Raw genomic sequence first — 18,053 nt, 5'->3', positions numbered from 1 at the left:
TCATCATCCCACACCACTCCCAGGGCTACAAGCTGCATCCCACCTACTGCTGTTGAACAAAGATCCCCCAGACACCAGCAGGAAAAGCCAAGGCTTTGCCAGCCCAGGACCTCCCAGCCTTTCAGCCTGCCAAATCTCCCCAACCTCACTCCAGTGTTGCAAGCTAGACCGTGAGAACTTACCGCTTTGAGCTCCCTGTCATGGAAGAAGCGGGGCAGCACGAAGCGTCGCAATGGCACTGTCATGATCAGGACGAAGGGGAAGGCCAGAGATGCCACTGTAGATTTCACCACCCAGAGCAGCACAATGCATGCCAGTTGAATGCAGGTAAAGAGATTCATTCTCCAGGTCTTCACCTAGGGAGGTAATTCCAGTCTAAGAACACATTATCCTTCCACACAGATTAATGAAGACCCAACTGGCAAAACATAACCCTTCTGCAGAGCATGGTACAGTTACACAACAGTGCTGCACGGTCTACCTGCCTGTACCCAACAGCAAGGCAGAACTTCATAATGCATCAGCCTCTCTGCAACCCAGCAGCATACCCCCCTGGCAGAGCAGCGTCCCTACACCCACTCAAGCCATACATCACTCCTATAAACAGTCCATCCATACAATAGGAACTTTAAACTGAAGGAGAGCAGATATAGATTAGTATAAGGAAGAAAGTCATCACTGTGAGGATGGTGAGGCACTGGAGCAGGTTGCCCAGAGAAGCTGTGGCTGCACTCTCTCTGGAAGTTTTCAAGGCCAGGCTGGATGGGGCTTTGAGCAACCTGGTCTAGTGGAAGGTGTCCCTGCCCATGGCAGGGGGTTGGAACTAGATGATCATTAAGGTCCCTTCCAACACAAACCATTCTATGGTTCTATGAATATCCTGGCAACACACTCCTGTGTGCAGCCTATCAGCACACTAACCTAGCGTTGTATCACTTCTGTGCATGGCTTACACTTCTCTGCACAAACTTGCAGCCATGGTAGGTCACCAAGTTAAGCATCACTCTAGCAAAGCACCATCTTCCCCTCACCTGCCTCTTCTTCCTCTGCTCCTCATTACCTTGTTCCCCACAACCTGCCTTCGCTCACCTTGACAACATAGATGTGGTCAGGGTGGTGCTTGGATGGCATGAAGATCAGGAGTAGCCGCTCGTATAGCTGGATGCCAGTGAGCGAAGTAACCCCCATGTAGAGGAAGATGCCGAAGAGCACAGCCAGCGGGATCTGCCGCAGCATGTTCCCCATCACAATGGACAGACCTGCATAGACAGAGCTCAGGGCATGGTGTGTCCCATGCCAGTCCCTTTGCAAGGCACCTCAGCCTCCGTCCGTCTCCCGCTTCCTCTCTGCCTGTCCCAGGGTGCAAGGGAAAGGAAACTCAAGAGGGTCTTGAGCTGGAAAGGTTGCAAAGATGGACCGACCATGGAGGGTATCAAAGGTTGCCAGAGAAGAGCTGAGTATAGGTGGGGGCAGTCCTGCAGCGAGCGGGATGCAGGCTGGCCCGTGGGGCAGGGATGCTGCCCGGAGATTCAAGTGGTCTGCCCTGACCTCCCCCCTCACTCTTTCACCCGAGCAGAGGCTCACCGACAAGGGTAGCAATGAGCACTCCAGTCACACGCTGCTCCTTCACCTCCTCAATCTTGGGCTTCTCTCCTGGTGCGATGGCCTTGCTCATGACTGTAAGGGCATTGACGTGGGTGACAGAGCGCACTGTTGCTGCAGTCAGCCAGGGCAGCCCGAAGAGTGCACAAAGTCCCCCCATAGTGCCAATGAGCAGCAGGTCCAGGTGGAAGCCAGAGCCTTTTAGCAGCTTTCTTTCCTTCTTGCTTACAATCAGCCTGGAAGGAATAAGCACCTGGGTCAGTGCCAGGCCCACCCCAGTGCCCAGGGACAGCACTACAGCTGGTGACCATGTTTACTCCCTGGAGAGAGCACACATGCGGACAACAAGGAGATGGCTGAGGAGAGCGATGGTGGCTGTCAACCTCAGGTTAGAGGTTTCCTCCTGTGCTTGGCTGAGGCAGGTCTCCACCACACTGTATGCCAGGAGTGGAGCCAAGAGACAATGGGAGAACCCAAGAAGGTACAGTCTGAAATAGCCAGGATCCTGCCCCTGGTGTCCCGCTGGATGCCACGTGCATCTCCACATGAACAGCACCAGCACCCATCCCAGCCTTGCCTGCCCAGGGGTTAGTGATGGTTGGTGTTGGTGGGGAAGGTACTCACGTTGTGATCTGTGTCTCCATGAAGATAAGAATGAAGACCAGGAGGGCAGGAATGGCAGAGGCAAACATCATCCACATTGGAAAGGTCCCACTGCTGCCCATTGGGTGAATAAACCAGCCACGCTTGTGAGGAGATGTGACCGACAGGCCAGAGGGGACATTCAGCTTCTGGTGGTGTAGCCGCAAAACCAAGCAGTTACTCATCCATAGACACGTACCCACACCCTCACAGAGGACTAGTCTTGACCCTCCTGGCCCCCCTGGTCTGAATGTCTCATGTGACAGGACAGCCACACTGACCCGAGCAGGACTTTCTCATGGATAATCCCCTTCAGTGAAAAAAATCCCTTGTCCCCTACCATGGGCCTGTCTCATTTCCTTTCAACTACTGGAATTCCCTTGGTTTTTGTCCAAGAGACCAAGGAAATATCTTCCCTCAGCAACCTCACCCCCATGTCAGGGCTTGCAGACCATGGTTAAAATGCTCCTTGACCTCTGCTTGGACAAATCAAGTGTTCTGAACTACCTACCCTTCTCTGAGGTGGCTTTCCAGACTTTCCAAGACTTTTCTGAGACATTTTTCAGTGTTGTTCTTGCAGTGTGGACCCCAGAAGTGGCCACATTCTCTGAAAATGACCTCACCCTGATCATGTTCAGAGAGAATATCATGTTTGTGCTCCCATCAGAGACCACACAGACTCCTAGCTGTACATCATCCCTCTCAACCCTGCATTTACCAGCATTTGTACTCTCGGCTCTGTGTTGCTCTACAGCAGTTCTTGCTATCTGCCTGCGTGAGCACTGCAGGGAGAGTTTATGATTTGCATTTATGTTAATCAACATAAGTATGAATAATATTCCTGGAATGCTTGTACTTGAGCTAAGCCATGTCAGTAACCACTGTTTTCTCAGAAAGCTCTGTACATATGCTGAGCTAATACTTAAATGATCATGCTTTTGATATTAATTGTAGAAGTGTAGAAGGGCCTGAAAAGGATGTAACAAAGTGCATGATTTTACTAATATCTGATAAAACCAGATTTTTCACTGAAATTTAAATGAATAAAAATGCATTTGGATTCCGTTAACCCTTGGGCTGTCTTGATAAAAGGCTTGCATGCTGAACAGGAACTACCTTTCACCCTCTCCCTGATGTTAGCTGAAAAAAATACCAAAACAAAAAGATATAATACACATCTGCTAAAAAGGGGGGGGGGGGAGGAAGGGAGGAAACCTGTGAGTTGGATTTGTTTGATAACATTTAAATTTGTGTATAAACTAGGAAAGAGATCATTGTGTTTCAGATAAAAGTGATCAAAATATTTAGTAGCCTATAACCAAGGAGAGTATAAACATATTAAGTACTAAACCCATGACAAGTACCCCACTGAAACCACTCTATATGCCACCCCCTTCAGTGTGCATAGCCAGTTTCTGTCTTGTTGAGTGACTGAAAGTTTTTAGTTACAAACAAGGAATTAACTGCATTGAATCTCTTTGTTCCCCTACAGCCTCCCCTACTAACAGCTGCAATACCAGAGGGATAGATACCAGGGCACTCCAGTCCCCGTAGTTCTGATCTCAGTCTCAGCAAGACCCTTCAAGTTCCCTTCAGTGTGGGAGTGAAGGCAAGGGGAGCATCTCTGTTTGCTTTGCACTGTTATGACTAAAGAGGCAGGAACTAGAAATCCCCTGTTGCTCTGAGCAGGCCACGGTGCCACAGGGATCACTGTGGGGCTGCAGGAGGGGTTCTGAGGTCGACACTGGTGCCTACCTGCGTGTACGTGTCAGTGATGGTGTAATCCACTAGCACCATAACCAGGATGGAGATGGGGATCCCAAAGTCTCCGATGATCCGCCGAGCCTGCAGAACAAACACCCTCGCTGGTAAATGGAACGGACTGGCTCCGTGCACCCACCCTGCTACGGGGAGCCTGTGGCAAAATGAAGCCTCAGATGGGGCCAAGCACCACTGCAAACCCGAGCACTGCTGGCAAGCAGGGCAAGGGCACCCAGCCCTGACCCATGGGGCTGCACATCCACTGCCCACATAGCACACAGTCCTCCAGCCGCTCTTAGGTGACTGGGTGATTGCTCCTACTGGCCTATTCAAGATGGCGCTCCAGATATTACACAGATGCTCTGCATGTACAGAGATGTCCAAAGGGAACAAGTCATAAACTTTTCCTGCTATATTCTAGTTTAACAGACTTGTTGTATCCAGCCAGAGGAGCTTTCCCAAGGCCTAGAGGACTTTTCAGCAAAGTTCACTGGAGCAGAACAGTGCAGATACCATCATCAACAGCCCGCTCTGGTCTGCAGCCTAGGTCTGGCTACCACCCCTTCCACATTGTATTTAAGGGATTGCTGGTGTTTCTTTGGGGGATGGTCCAAATGCTCTGGAGAACAAAGCCTGTAGCAAGAAGTGTTACTTGTTTGGGACATCCCTTGTCCTTAACATCTGGGTCCCACAAACTTCTCACCTTTCCTCCTAAGAAACGGCTGTTCTTGAACTTGCGCATAAAGAAGGCAATGAAGAAGGTGCCCAGCATGAGGATGAGGGAGAGGAGAGCAGTGTTGGGCTGCATCCTGATTCCCAGGGACATCGCATCTGCAGAGAGCATGCTGGCATTCAGGCCGCTCTGCACATTTGGTGGGTAGAACTTCAGCAGAGGATGTTCTGCAAACACCTGGGCAAGTGAGAGAAGCAGCAGGCACTGTCACCTCAAGGAGGGGCAGGGGGCACTGTCACTACTGGGGGCAGGGGGAAGCGGAGGTGTCCTGCTCTGTGGAGCGGTGAGGGCAGTAGATGGTGGGCATGGACAATCCCAGCATCCGTCACCTCGCCTCGCAACCTACCCAGCTGGAGAGGGCTGGGGAGAGAAAAGTGGCCCCTCTTTAATGTCTCCTGCAGGAAGAGAAGGGGAGATAGATGTTAGGGCTCATCCTGCCAGCCTCTGTGGTGGCACAGGGGCCAGCTGGGCTGGGGCATGAGAGGCCAGCAAAGAACTGCTCTGCAGACCGCCTAGGAAAGCTGTGGCTGAGCTGGCCCTGATCCCCTGCCTCCTGTATGCTAAAGCAGTAGGTTCCTGGGGGACCAAGAGATGCGGCAGCCCGTCTCCTGGGGAAGGTTCACCTTGTACAGTTTGTAGAAGGTCTCATAGATAAAGATGAGGGAGATGAGGAAAGCAAAGATCTCCTGGGTGAAGGGCGAGATGTAGCGCACCAAGAAGCTTCCCTCAGCTGCCACGATAATAAAGATGAAGACGATGAGCCACAAACCAATCCAGACTCTGCCTGTTAGATATTCAATGCCTTGTGTCTGGCAGAACTGAAATGGAAAGGGAAGGGAGTTACTCATGGCTCCTCAGGCTGCCTCCCACATTTACTCCCCATTAAGATCAAAGACTCTTCTGGAAAAAGCATCTACATCTGCTCAGGTACCCAGCAGAGACAGTGAATTCAGGGCTGGAGTCACAGGTAAAGTTTCAGACTTTGCATTAACACCACCCAGCTCACATCAAGCAGGTCTTTACCCTTCCAGCCGTTGTAACAATACCTCCTTCTCTCTGCTGAAGCCATCCCATCCACAACACTCCCCATCCCGCCTGTATGGAGGTGCCGTTACTCAAACATAGCTCTCCCCATGCACGCCACAGCATAAGGCTGTTCCCCACAAAGGAGAACCTGAGCAGCCTGCAGTGTCCTGCTGCATAAAGGCTCTGTTAGCTGGGACATGATCCCAGACAGTGCCCTGAGCACACGGACAGTTGTATGTGTGTCAAAAAGCCCCCAGACTGTCACCACAGAACAGACCATCCCCACGGCCTCTGCTCATCCACACACATAGCAACACCAGCTACTTCCAGCACAAATCACATCCCCCCCGACTTTGCAGTCATCCTTGGTACCACCACAGACAGTGCCCTCACATGGGGCAGAGGTACACCTTCATACACAGTGACTGAGCAAAGCAAAAGCAGTCAGTAAGAAGTGAGGTCAAAGCAGAGCAGAGAAATTCCCACTGTGCAGTGGTATTACCAGCTCCAAACTTTTGACATACCAAGGTGAAAATCTAGCTGTAGGAAAACACATGCTTTAAAAGCCCAGACATGCTAGGATCAGAAAAAAGGAGAAGGATTAGACCCACTGCTTGGAGGTAGGGTGACACAGGGATGTTTTTAACAGTGAAGAGGTCATGCTACTTGAGAAAGAAACATGTCCATCCTGGCTGATCAGGATATCTCTGCACATACCCTTGAGCTCATCCTGAGAGGTAGGAGCAATGTACGTGGGACATCCCAAATGGATGGTACATTGAATGCTGTTGGGTTCCCATACAAGGAAGCCTGGACACAGGTAAAAGTTGTGAAATGGTTTTCAAAGGAAGCCCCAAGAACAAGCAAGTCTTATAGACCAGTATTTTAGGATGCAGCTACAAGTGCTCATTGTGCCAGGATGGGCTGCACCACAGGGCTGGGGGATGCTCCCCTCGCAGGTCAGCAGGTAGAGGAGTGCTGTTACCACTGTCACACCTCAGGGGGTCAGTCCACAGGATATGGCAACAGGAGACAGAAGTCCCTATGGCATCTGCAAAGGGTCAGCAGAGCCAGAACCAGCCCCGGCCAAGCTGAGAGCAGCCTGGCAGGACCCAAGAGTCCACATGACCAAAGACCCTTTGGGGAGCTGAGGAATGCCAGCTGCCCTTTCCAGTGCAAGGGCAGAGCGAGCAGGCGCCAAGCACGGACACTGCCTCACATGTACCTTGTAAAAAGCTTCTTCAAACACCAGTAGAGGCCCTGAGAAGCCAATGACCAGGAGCGGCTGGGCTCCAAGCAGGGAGAATAGGATTCCTAAAACCGAGGTGGAGATTATCAGCTCGGAGACCCCCATGAGACCCTCAGTTTTCTCTCCTGGGGAAGAGAACAACGTGTGAATGTTATAGCCCAGACACAGGCACCGTCACCGCAGGCAGGCAGGCTGCAGACACAGCTCCAGACGGAGGAGGCAGGTCCCCATCCCATCAGTCAGAGGTCCCCTGCATTCAGCAGGGAGCACAGAGGGAGCCCAGGGAGCCGAGGCTGGAGAGGCCAAGCGGCAGGGAGGGGACAAGGCAGCAGCTGAGGCACAGCACTGCCACTCTCCCTGAGCAAGCAGCACTGAAGCCCACCCCAGCACAGCACCACACAGACACAGCCAGTGTCCCAGCGTGCAAAGAGCAGACCAGAAAGCAGTCCCATTACCTAGAAGTCCCCCGAAGGTGATGGCAGGAGAGAGAGCAGCAAAGTAGATGAAGAGAACGGCCGCGAGACACTGGCTGTGCAAGGCGTCTCTGATGTCACTGAGGTATTTGGGGTACCTGCGCTTTATGTCCCGAACCAGACCTCCAAAAAATATCCCGGTCCGCTTCAAAGGGTCGTCTTCAGCTTCCTCCTCTTCTTCCTCAGCTTTCACTTCACACAGCTCTGGAGGTGCACGGAGGGCAGGGCTTGAGCAGGGGAATGCAGGTCTGTCCTTGGGCTGTCCCTCTCACCCACACCCTGTGGAGACCTTCCTCTGGCAGCACTAACCTGCAACTGCACATCCCACTGCCTCCAGCTGCCCCCAACTGCCAGAGCTGCCCACAGCCACTGTCCAGCCTCCCCTTGCCCCCCTCCCGGCTGCCCACTGCAGGAGCCAGGCCCCGCTCACCCCTCTGCCAGGCTCTGTGAGGGGAGGGCCCACTGGGGCACGCAGGGCACTAGGCACAAACTCTTTTGCCCAAATGTGAGTGGAGAGACCTTTGGCTTCCTGGACAGCCCCCTCCTTCATGGACTTCTGCTCCCTCTCCTTCCTCTTCCTCAGCAGCAACTTCTGGAAGGTAGCAATGGACTTAAGCAAGTCTTTCCCCTCCACCTCTGACGGGGGGATGACAATGCTGCAGTCCAAGAACTCATTGATTGCGTTGAGGAGGTCTTGACGGTCATCTGCCATGTATGCAGCCTCATGGAAGTGCTGGGAGGGGCAGGGAAAGAGAGAGAGGGAGAAGGCTCAGACCAAGACTGCACCCAGCTACCTACAGCCTGGAAACATGATGTTTGCTGTGACCATACAGTAACATCCCACTCCTTTGGCCCACTGCTTGTCTCACTACAGCCACCCTGTGTCCCATACTTTTGCATCATTCCTCCCTGTCCTTCTATCCAACGCCCCTCACCTAGTCCCATGTCTCTCCTCCCTTCCCTACCCATCCTTTCCTGTTACCTCCTTGCTCCTGCTTTTCACGCCCAACCCCACTGCTCTTGCCCAGGATTGTGTTCCTGCAGCATCTCTGCCAGCTGCACACTCTGCCAGACCACAGGGTGCCTCTCATGGGACCCCTCCATCAATCAAAATCAGATCTGTGCTTCTGAGCTAGCCTGGTGCCTCTCTTTCCCTAGGCTAGATGCTGCAGTTGGCCAGCCTGTGCCTCTGTTCACACCAGATCATTGTGGCTGCAGTAGGCCAAGATCATCCTCCTTCCTAGCTCTGCATGCCACTGCTTGGTCCTGCAGAGCCCAGATCAGAGATGTACCAGAAGCAAGGCACGAGAGATGAAAGGCTTTTCCTGTCCCTGCAACTCAAAATCAGGACTCTGCAACAGACCTCCTAGTTTGGTCTTGGGTTTGCTTTGAGGGAGAAGCTGGTGGAGACCTAAAGCACTGCAGCTAAAGCACAAGAACCAGGACCTGAGCAGGGAGCATAAGAGCCATCTCCACATGGGAGAGAGAGGAAAAATAGGAGTCTACAGCATGAGGGAAGCCATGCAATGAAAACCAGGCAGAGAAGGGGACATGCTCCTGACAGCAAAGGCAAGATGACAAGGAAAGACTTCAAAGACACCATGAGGGGACAGCACTACTGCAGAGAGTCAGGGAGGTGCTGGAAAATGGGTGGAAGTGCTGTATTGCCTCTGGAATGTGCCTGCAGAGAAAGGGCTGGAGGAAGATAACAAGTGAACAGCCTGTGAAGCAGGTAGGGCACAGTTAAGGTCCCTGCAGCACACAGACTCCCTGGAGCCACAGCTTCAAACTGTAAATGATACCATACACTCCTGATGGCGCCAGCCACTGTGTAACCTTGCTACAGCCAGCCCTGGCTGTGGCAGCTGGCTACCCTCTTCCAGCAAGAGAAGCAGAGGCTCAAATGAGTGAGATCAGCCCAGAAACACAGAGCTGAAGATGGATTATGGCACCACACCTCTTATGGCTAAAACCACTGTCTCAACTGAGCCCTGTGCACTCCTGGGGAACCTTTCAGCTGAGAGCCCTTGTTGCCCACAAGCCACCCGCTCTGAGTGGACCTTTTAGTCCCCAGTTCAGGGAGAAGCGTGCACTGGTGGCAGGACAGGTAGGTTTGTTAGTCAGTTCTAGTTACATGGCATCAGCCAGGAGGAGCCTGTGAACCTCCGATTCTCCTGTCCTGGATGTGTGCAGCAGACAGTCAGATTGTCTTTTCTTTTCCTTTCATTCCTTACTAGGATAAATGAATTTCACTTTCCTGCCATCTAGGCAGATGGAGGACTTCTAGCAGTGCACACGCTTGGCAGAAAAACCTTCCTGCCTCCTCATCTCTTCTCCTGTATGGATGTGCTCCTCTGCATGAATGCCCCAGCCATGGGACTCAGCTAGAAAGCTTCATCCAGACACCTGACAACAGTCCCCAAGCACTGTTGAGTCTTTTTGTCAGTGGGGCCTGGGCCAGGCATCATGGTCACAGGCACTGCTCAGCCTTCCCTCCTGTGCAACGCCAACTGAACACAGCTTCTCTAACCTCGGGCAGTCCTTTGCTCCTGCTTTTACATATGGCCCCCTTCTTCACCCAGCCTAGCACTCTCTGTCCCAGCCAAGTGTCTATCCTACTCTTCCCTCTGTACTGGAGCATCCTACCTTGGTCAAGCCAGGCTACTCTTAAAAATCCCAGGTGCTCATGCCTGCCTGCTCCACCTGGGCCTTGGCACAGCATCTCTCAGCACTCTTGTCCCAGGACTGACTTCTGAGGAGCTACCAAAGCTTCCTCACCTGTGTCAGCATCACCGCCCATCAGCTCCTCACCTTGTCGGACATGAGGGTGGAGATTGAGCGGCCAATTTCATGGTAGTCCATGTTGGCCTGGCTCGGTCCCAGCAGCACAAAGATGAATCTGACAGGAATCGGGACCTCCAAGACAGATTCCAGGAAGACGGCCTCATTTAGTCGGACAAAGGCCATAGTTGGCTGCTCCAGGAACTGCACACAACCTACCAGAAGGCAATGTTTTGAGCAGAGTGAATCACTGGGGTGAGCTGTACTGGGCTGCCTTTAACAGTGGAAACAGGGATTTCGGGGGTTCCCACAAGCCCTGCAGTCCTGTACTTGTCTCCAACACAGCACTGAGCTTCATGCCCAGGACTGCTCTAAGTGCCTTGTTCACTAATCATTCCCAAGCAGTGCTACTTTCTTTATCTCCCAGTTGGACCATTCTTAATCTCTTACATATGGGCTCTACTTACACTATAAGGGCCTAATTTTAAATCAGAGGGTTGTTTTCCACTAAGCCACTGCCTTATGGAAGGAAGTCTCTTACATGTTACTTTTATCAAATAAACTTCTAATCTTATCAAGGAATGAAGTCAAGTTTGCTTGGCATGACCTATTTCCCATAAACCTCACTGCCTGGCAATAATTACATTCTTATCCTTTAGCTCCTTATTAATTAAATCCCATATTAGCTCTGCCATTATGCTGGCCAGGAAGGATGTCAGGTTAAACAACCTATAGGTACTGGATCACTGTCATTCCCCTTCTGGAGCACTGATGCTATGAGCTTTCTTCTGTTTTTCTTGTATGTTCCCTGTATTCTTAACTTTTTTTCAGATGAAAATGAGCCAGTTCTTTAAAGACTCATAGGTGCAAACTGCACAGTTTGTTTTACAATGTCTGAATCTCATCAATGCTTGGCAGCCTCCTCAGTTCCTAACAGATTGGGAAGTACTCCCGCATCCTCTGGCACACCAGCCGCTTCCTTCCCATACCGAACACAAATGTTTATTGAATACTTGTATTTCTCTGGCATTATGACTGATCTTCCTGCCATCTGCATCCAGCAAAGAGCTGTGTTCTGTGTTAGACTGGCAAATCTGGGCCATCCGAAGGCCAAGCGAATCCCAAGACACAGCCTTACCTCAGAAATGGCCAGTGTTTAGTTATCTGAGTATTCAAAGTGATAAAGCTGATTTGGCCTTGTTGTGGTTAAGCATCAGCTTGGCTGATCTGTCAAGCCTCTTCACCTGAGCTTTTCGTCTACTGGATAGGCAATGACATCTACTTTGCTTGTAGTGTAGCTACGTTTGCCGTTAATGTCAGCAAAGTGCTGAGGACTACTCTTGTGGTCAGAAGGCACCAAGCCTGCCCACTCACAGCCCTCTCATACAGAGACATATCTCCTGGCAGTGCTTGCCACCAGTCAGACCTTGCTTCCATAAACTCAAAGTTCCCTGGCACACACAGTCAGCAACCAACACTGGCCAGGGGCAGGGCCCAGCTGCTGGTGAGGTGTGAAGAGGCCAGACAGAGGGCAGTGATGGTTAGAGGACAGTGTGAGGCCTGACAGCAGTCAGTGCCTGGCCATCAGTCCCTCAGGCACCACTTACCCACTTCTGACCTGCAAAATGGGATGTTCTGGTGAGCCTGGAAGGCCTTTGTCCTCTAAGTTGGGCCCCAGCTCCCAGCAGCAGTCTACCAACCTCTTTCTTAATTTAGGTAAAGTAAACTCTGGCAACCCTGTACATTTACCACAGACAAACAAAACACGCACCATCACCAAAGGAGAGAGTGGTACAAGGCTCCCTCCCCAGTTGAACTTTGGGATCATGTACAAGATGACCAAATATCCCTCAGAAGGGAGAGAACAGACAGATGGGGCCAGACCAGGATCTGCACTAGTCTCTTTTGGTGCTGGGGAACTCTACATGACACCTCTTACCCACAAGGACCACTGTGGCCTCTGCATCTTCAGGGATCTTCTCCATCAGCTTCAGGTATTTGCGGTGGCCCTCAGTGTTATGGAGATGCAGGTTTTTCTGCCAGGGGAGAATACAAAAAAGTAAGGATGAAGTCTCCATGCCTTTTGCCTCCCTCTACAGCCTTTCACCCTGCTGGCATATCTGCAGCTGGGCTTTCCTTGGCTGCACACCCAACACCCTGCTTCACAGGCAAGGCACCCTCAGCAAAGGCCATCCGGCAAGCGCCAGTGCTGCAGCTGCCACTGCATGCTCAAGTAGATATCTGCGTACAGTGCGAGGCTAAAATTAGGTCCTGAAATCATAATGCAGCGACCTGATTTCCAGTGCCCCAGGCGATCCAAGGGATCTTAGCCCTTGCAAGTACAAGGCCCCCCCATGAAGGGGCCCAGAGGTGGGCACCAAGGGCTGCCACCAGCCAACAGTTGTCCCCAGGGTGTAGAAAAAGAAGCAGTAACCCCCCATGTCACCCTCACCTCCTTGCACTCAGTCTCATTGGCCTTGGGGTCAGCCATCTCAATGCGCTCTTCCCCCATGAGGGGCACGCAAGTGTCAGTGGTGTGGTTGTGGTGGTGGTTCCCCACGATGGAGTTCATGCTGGAGCTGGAGTGGTTCCTCGGGAAGAAGCCCTCTTTCTCATCATTGGGGTGGCTGAGGGGGAGAGTGGTGGCCATGAGGGCACCCACCTCCCTTGCCACCTGGGGCTCGCAGATAATCCCTGAGCCCTGGCAGCACTCAGCCACATGCCACCCACCTGTGCTTCAGCAGCAGGGCACGCAGCACATTGGCTCGGTCTTCTGCTCTGATCTGGTCAGAGATGATCATGGTCTCCACCATGAGGTGAGCAATGCCAGGCAGAGTGGTCTGCTCCAGGTCAAGGAGGACGGCACCTGCCAGCAGGAGGGGAAGAGCCCTGCTCCTAGTGTGCAATGCTCCCCACCACACACACACTCTGGGGATACAGCTGTCCCACCAGGAGCCAGGCTTTGGTTAGGGTACAGATTCTCTCAGCTGAAGAATGTCCCCAGTGTCCTATGTCCTTTGTGTAAACCCTTGTCCCAAGAGAATACAAAAGCTTCAAGATGCACCGATAGCCCTGGTATCTCCCTCTCATTTCAGTCTCCCACTCTGATCAAACTTGCCTTTTCACACCAAAGATGGGTCCAAGACCTGCTGGCCCAGGAATTCTGGGTGTTGCAGCTGTCAAGTGCCCAGGAGCAGCAAAGCAGAGCAAGGAACCAACACAGGCACCCTTGGGCTAATGCAAACCCTGGCAAACTGGCTGCAGGACGGACCGTTTTTACAGACCCTACATGGAGCCTGGACACAGACACTGTTGGCGTGTCTCTAGTGAGGGGCCAAACAGCGACAGAAGCTGTCCAGCAAAACCTGTCCCAGAGCAAGACACAAACCCTGGCTTATGGTTCCTGACTCACCATGTGCAATCGTCTTCCTGAGCTCCAACAGGCTGCGGAAGGACAGTGAAGCCACGTGGGGTTTCCCCCACCTTGCTGTGTCCTCCTCCACATCCTCCTCAAACTTGATCCAGCGGGCTGTCTCCCTCCAGTGCATCTCCTGGTTCTTATCCACCACCAGCTCATTCAGCTCCACAAACACCTAGTGTGAATTATGAGGACATGAGACTTCCCCTGATGCATACAGCTGTATCAGCAATACGTGGAAAGCCTCAGGTTTGTTCTCAAGGTACCACTTGGTCTAAAGTGCTGTCTGAGCAAGCCTGCCTTAGTTAGCCAGAGGTTTAGTGAACAGAGGCAGCCAGGATACATATCACTGGCAGCACAGCAGCAGCTTCCATCAGCACATGGAGCACCAGGAAGCTCGAAGTCGGATGGCGTGGGCAGAGGAGAGAGAATGATGCAATGTTGCAACCCTTTCTACCAAACTGTGACAATTTTGTCCTCTGCCTGTTTCTTGGTTTCCCCCAAAATTTCCCACACTTACCAGAGATGGTGACATTACTGTGCTGCCAACTTCCATAACAGCACCACCATTTCTGTGACTTTTTAATGTCTTTCCTAAGGTCAAAGCTTTTATGATTTCAAAGAAATCTCCTCTTTTGTTGAAAAAAGTGTATTTTCAGCCCTCTTGACGACAGTTAAGAGCTTGAAATGTCTCCCCCAAGGTCATGTAAAGAATTAATTATATTGAAACCATATTTATCACTTTATAAAAAGCCTGCTTCTAGTCCTGATTTATGGCTTCTGAACAAGTGTGGGAGGACAGCACATGGATACCTCATGGGGCTTTCTATCCAACTTCTTCTTCTTCTTCTTTTTCTTGACAGATGGAGTTGATGCTAATTTTTTGCTTGTCCTGGTGATCTGACTCCGAGATGGTTTTTTCATCAGATGCCTCCTCACACCAGGGTTATCTTCAAAACGGTGGCCTGAAGACATGGAAAAGAAATAAGAACACCAGTTTGTCTAGTGAAAACACACTGTCTGGCAGGGAAACACATTTAAGCCCACCCTTCTCTCACTAGCTTATGCTAGCAAAGCCCTGGCAGCTGGAGCACTCACCATCATCCTCCAGACCTTTGAAGATCCTTCCTTCCTCATCTGCCTAATTTCAGCTCTTCGACACGTTTGTGAGCTAATTCCTTCACGAAGAACACTTCCTCCCAGGCTGTGCATACACTGGAGCATCATTGCAAAAGCTTTTATTCATGGTACCTGAATAAGTGGCGCATGAACCACCCCTCCACGCCCCCATACTCACTCAACAAAAAACAAACCTGAAGCCTTGTCTGCACAGCCCTGCACCCAGCTAGTGCAGGCAGGCACCTGGCTGGGGCTTATTTCTCCCACTGGAGGAAGGCCTGGTGCTCAGCAACCATAAAGGGCAGTGAAGGGGAAGGATATTTAGCTGCTGGTCTGGGAGATACATGGAAATATCAATGACTGTTTTATTTAATTGTGCGATGAGACTGTAGGATAACAGTACAGACCGGGACTGGCATTGAGGCTGGGCAGTTTACTCCTGCTATCGCTGTTTCTAGATGATCCGCAGTGCTGCTGTAATGCCCTCTGAAAGGTCTGTGTTACAGAGTTTGGCTGGCTGAATCAAAGCCTCCAGAAGCCTCCAGAGAAGCTGTTGAGGCTGCATTACAGACCCACCACCAAGCTACCAGTGCTGTTGGCTAGCCAGTGCCAACCAAAACCTGGCCACAACCATGCCAGCCCCTTTTGCAATGCCAGAGAAACAGCACCAGGGCAACAGCCTGCCACGGAGGGTAGTTTCCCTGGACACTATCCAGACAGAACACATGTATATTTCTCAGCACAGACAGCCCATGGGGAAAGCCTCACAGCCCAGCTCCAGGATGGCCAGACTTCCCCAGGTAGATCATAGTCAGGGGTTTTGCCCAGCTTTGGTCCATTGAGGCTTGTTGGCTCTGCTTGTAAGGCAATGCCAAGATCTTCTCCATGAGGGACCAAGGCAGCTCTCCGTTGGCTGGGATGAATGTTCAGACTCCACGTACCTTTCTGCACTCAACTTCAACACCCTGCAGCTCTCAGGGCATGAGAGGTACCAAAAAGCACTGGGTTTGAAGGCCAGGCAGTCTCTTTAATGTTGCAGGAAAATATCCGTGCATCTCTGGCACAGAAAGACACACCCAACATCAGGCCATGCATAACATGGCCTGGCTCCTTGGAAATCTAGGTCATTAAATTTAATATAAAATGAATCAATACTGAGCCTCAGGGCATTTTCCCCCATTGGCTGTCTGCTGATGCACGTCCCACTGATGGCTGGATTCCTCCTTGCTCCACTTACTGCACTGCAATGTCAATAGGAACCAATAACTGTCCACCACTATGAACGTTTCTGAGACCCAGGCACGTGTGGGGCTTCCTCAAACTTTTGCATGGATTTATCAGTTCCTGCACACACTGCAGCTGCTTCATCACACTTGTTGTGGGTTCTGCAGTCCCCCAGGCAGATAATCTTGGTATCTGGCACCTTTGCTCCAATCTCTACAGCTTCTGATTCTCCCATGCACCCTGGGACTCATTCTCACCATGTCCCTGGAAGCCCAGGGCCAGAGGACACTCTGCCCAGCAAGACAGAATGCTCACCCAGAGCACGGCAAGCCTCCCCCGTGGCAATGACAACCTGTTACACAGAGCTCTTCAGCAACAGCCCTAGAAAGCACACACAGGTGTTCAGTCCCAGCCATCAAATGGCAGGAGGACAGATAAGATGAAAGGGGACAAATTTCCTACCAGCATCTTCAGTGACTCTCACGCTTGGTGACAGGAACAGGAGCTGAAGTGCTCCAGGTTCAGAGCAATCCGGTGAAGGCACCTCCAGAGCCCTACAGAAGACTAAGGAATGATCCACTTTGCTGCTCTCCCATAGCAGTGCTTGTGGCCACTGAGATGCCAGCTGGGGGAAAAAATTCATAGGAGCAGGGTGGACACACAGACTTAATTTAGGAAAAGTCCACGGACTTTAGGGTCTCATGCAGGGCCCAGCTGAGGTGCTCCAGGCTGCTCTGCAGAGAGCCTTTCTGTGTCCCATCAGATTGGTGCTTCTCCCAAATGGAAGTCAAGGTTATGTGAGCACCTAAGTCTGGGGTCCTTACTCAGGACAGGATCTTGAACTGAGACCAAAGGGTGATGTGCCCATGGCATAGCTCTGCCCTCCTTGCTTGAAGACAAAGTCCTCAGAGTGAGATGGAGCAGCCAAGGACAGCTCTTGCTGTACCTCCTCTCCAGTGCTCCCCAGGAGCAGAGCATGAGACAGTGACAACATCTGAGGACAGAGAGTGATTCCTATGGTGGCTCCACTACAACGATCTGGTTGTATGTCACCCTCCCACACAGCATCTCCTACAGTCTCCTCCAGAAGATCTTGCTACATTGGCTTCCACAGTCAAATTTCTTGGGATGACCAAGTTCCTCTTCCACCAATTTAATCTGAAGATGACCAATATGACTTTGCACTGGTTAAAGTCTTCCCCCAGAGTGCCTGTGCTAATCAGTCCAACTCAGTGGGCAACTGCCTTCAATTCATGTTTTAGCTCCTGCTTCTCTCCTTTCATTACTCTCTGTCCATAAGCAGGAAGCCCAGAAAGAGGCACAAGAATATTTGTATCAGTACTAGAAAAAACCTAGCCTGGCATCACAGGCATGGTGCACACTTACCATGTACCCCAATGGTTAAATTATAGCAAGAAAAAAAAAGATGGAAACCCCATCTCCTGAAATATTTAAAACTAGACTAAACAAAATGCTAACCGACATGCAGTAAGTCAAAACCCTATGCTAGCTTCTGGAGAAAGCTACTGCCTTGCCCTGCACAGAGTGCAGATCTCTCCTGGCTGATGCCTGTTCAATGTGATAGGGACAGCTGGACCCCATCCCTGCTGCCATCCAAGTGTTCCTGCTCAGCACTCCCCATGCTCCAAACACTAAAAGGAGTGAAGGAGACCAGCTCAAGTCTAACAAGGACTCTATTCTGCTCAAAAGCTAATAAATTCCTCCTGGATGCAAGTTGGTCTTGGAAGACGTACTGCCATGGAGTAAATAGCTGGGCAAGTAGCACAGGCTGGACATGAGCTGGCTCTGCACAGAACTGACTCTGGTGTCTCTGCCTCTGTCATATCTCTCTGCAGGATTAATCCACAGTGTAGATTCATTGTGCAGAAATAATTAAGAGTTGACTATATAGTGCATCCTATTTCAAGCACCTGCAGCATTAGCTGTAGCAACCAATGAATGTGTTAACTACTAGCAAGCCAAATCTCCCCACTTGATAAGTGACATGTATCACACCTTGCAGAA

General features: G+C 51.3%; 1 protein-coding gene across 6 annotated transcripts in view; it reads right to left on the bottom strand.

The window, feature by feature from the left end:
* Positions 1-18,053, bottom strand: part of SLC4A3 (solute carrier family 4 member 3) — a 35,120-nt gene that overhangs the window by 2,329 nt on the left and 14,738 nt on the right. For 3 of the 6 annotated variants that reach the window (XM_074911439.1, XM_074911436.1, XM_074911441.1), the window contains 17 exons: positions 14,499-14,650; positions 13,680-13,860; positions 12,998-13,133; positions 12,720-12,894; positions 12,207-12,303; positions 10,298-10,482; positions 8,006-8,219; positions 7,469-7,690; positions 6,990-7,138; positions 6,482-6,574; positions 5,362-5,556; positions 4,709-4,915; positions 4,000-4,089; positions 2,227-2,393; positions 1,585-1,838; positions 1,090-1,259; positions 183-356 (listed from right to left, as the gene is read on the bottom strand). In XM_074911439.1, the coding sequence (XP_074767540.1) occupies positions 183-356; positions 1,090-1,259; positions 1,585-1,838; positions 2,227-2,393; positions 4,000-4,089; positions 4,709-4,915; positions 5,362-5,556; positions 6,482-6,574; positions 6,990-7,138; positions 7,469-7,690; positions 8,006-8,219; positions 10,298-10,482; positions 12,207-12,303; positions 12,720-12,894; positions 12,998-13,133; positions 13,680-13,860; positions 14,499-14,650 (2,861 nt within the window). Of the gene's footprint in view, positions 1-182; positions 357-1,089; positions 1,260-1,584; positions 1,839-2,226; positions 2,394-3,999; positions 4,090-4,708; positions 4,916-5,084; positions 5,134-5,361; positions 5,557-6,481; positions 6,575-6,989; positions 7,139-7,468; positions 7,691-7,957; positions 8,220-10,297; positions 10,483-12,206; positions 12,304-12,719; positions 12,895-12,997; positions 13,134-13,679; positions 13,861-14,498; positions 14,651-18,053 lie in introns of those variants that run through there. The other 3 variants (XM_074911440.1, XM_074911443.1, XM_074911442.1) reach the window with 3 other exon arrangements.

This window comes from Athene noctua, chromosome 7 (genome assembly GCF_965140245.1).
Source record: "Athene noctua chromosome 7, bAthNoc1.hap1.1, whole genome shotgun sequence".
In the NCBI taxonomy this organism is placed as follows: Eukaryota; Metazoa; Chordata; class Aves; order Strigiformes; family Strigidae; genus Athene; species Athene noctua.
This window is presented reverse-complemented; position numbering and strand designations above follow the sequence as displayed.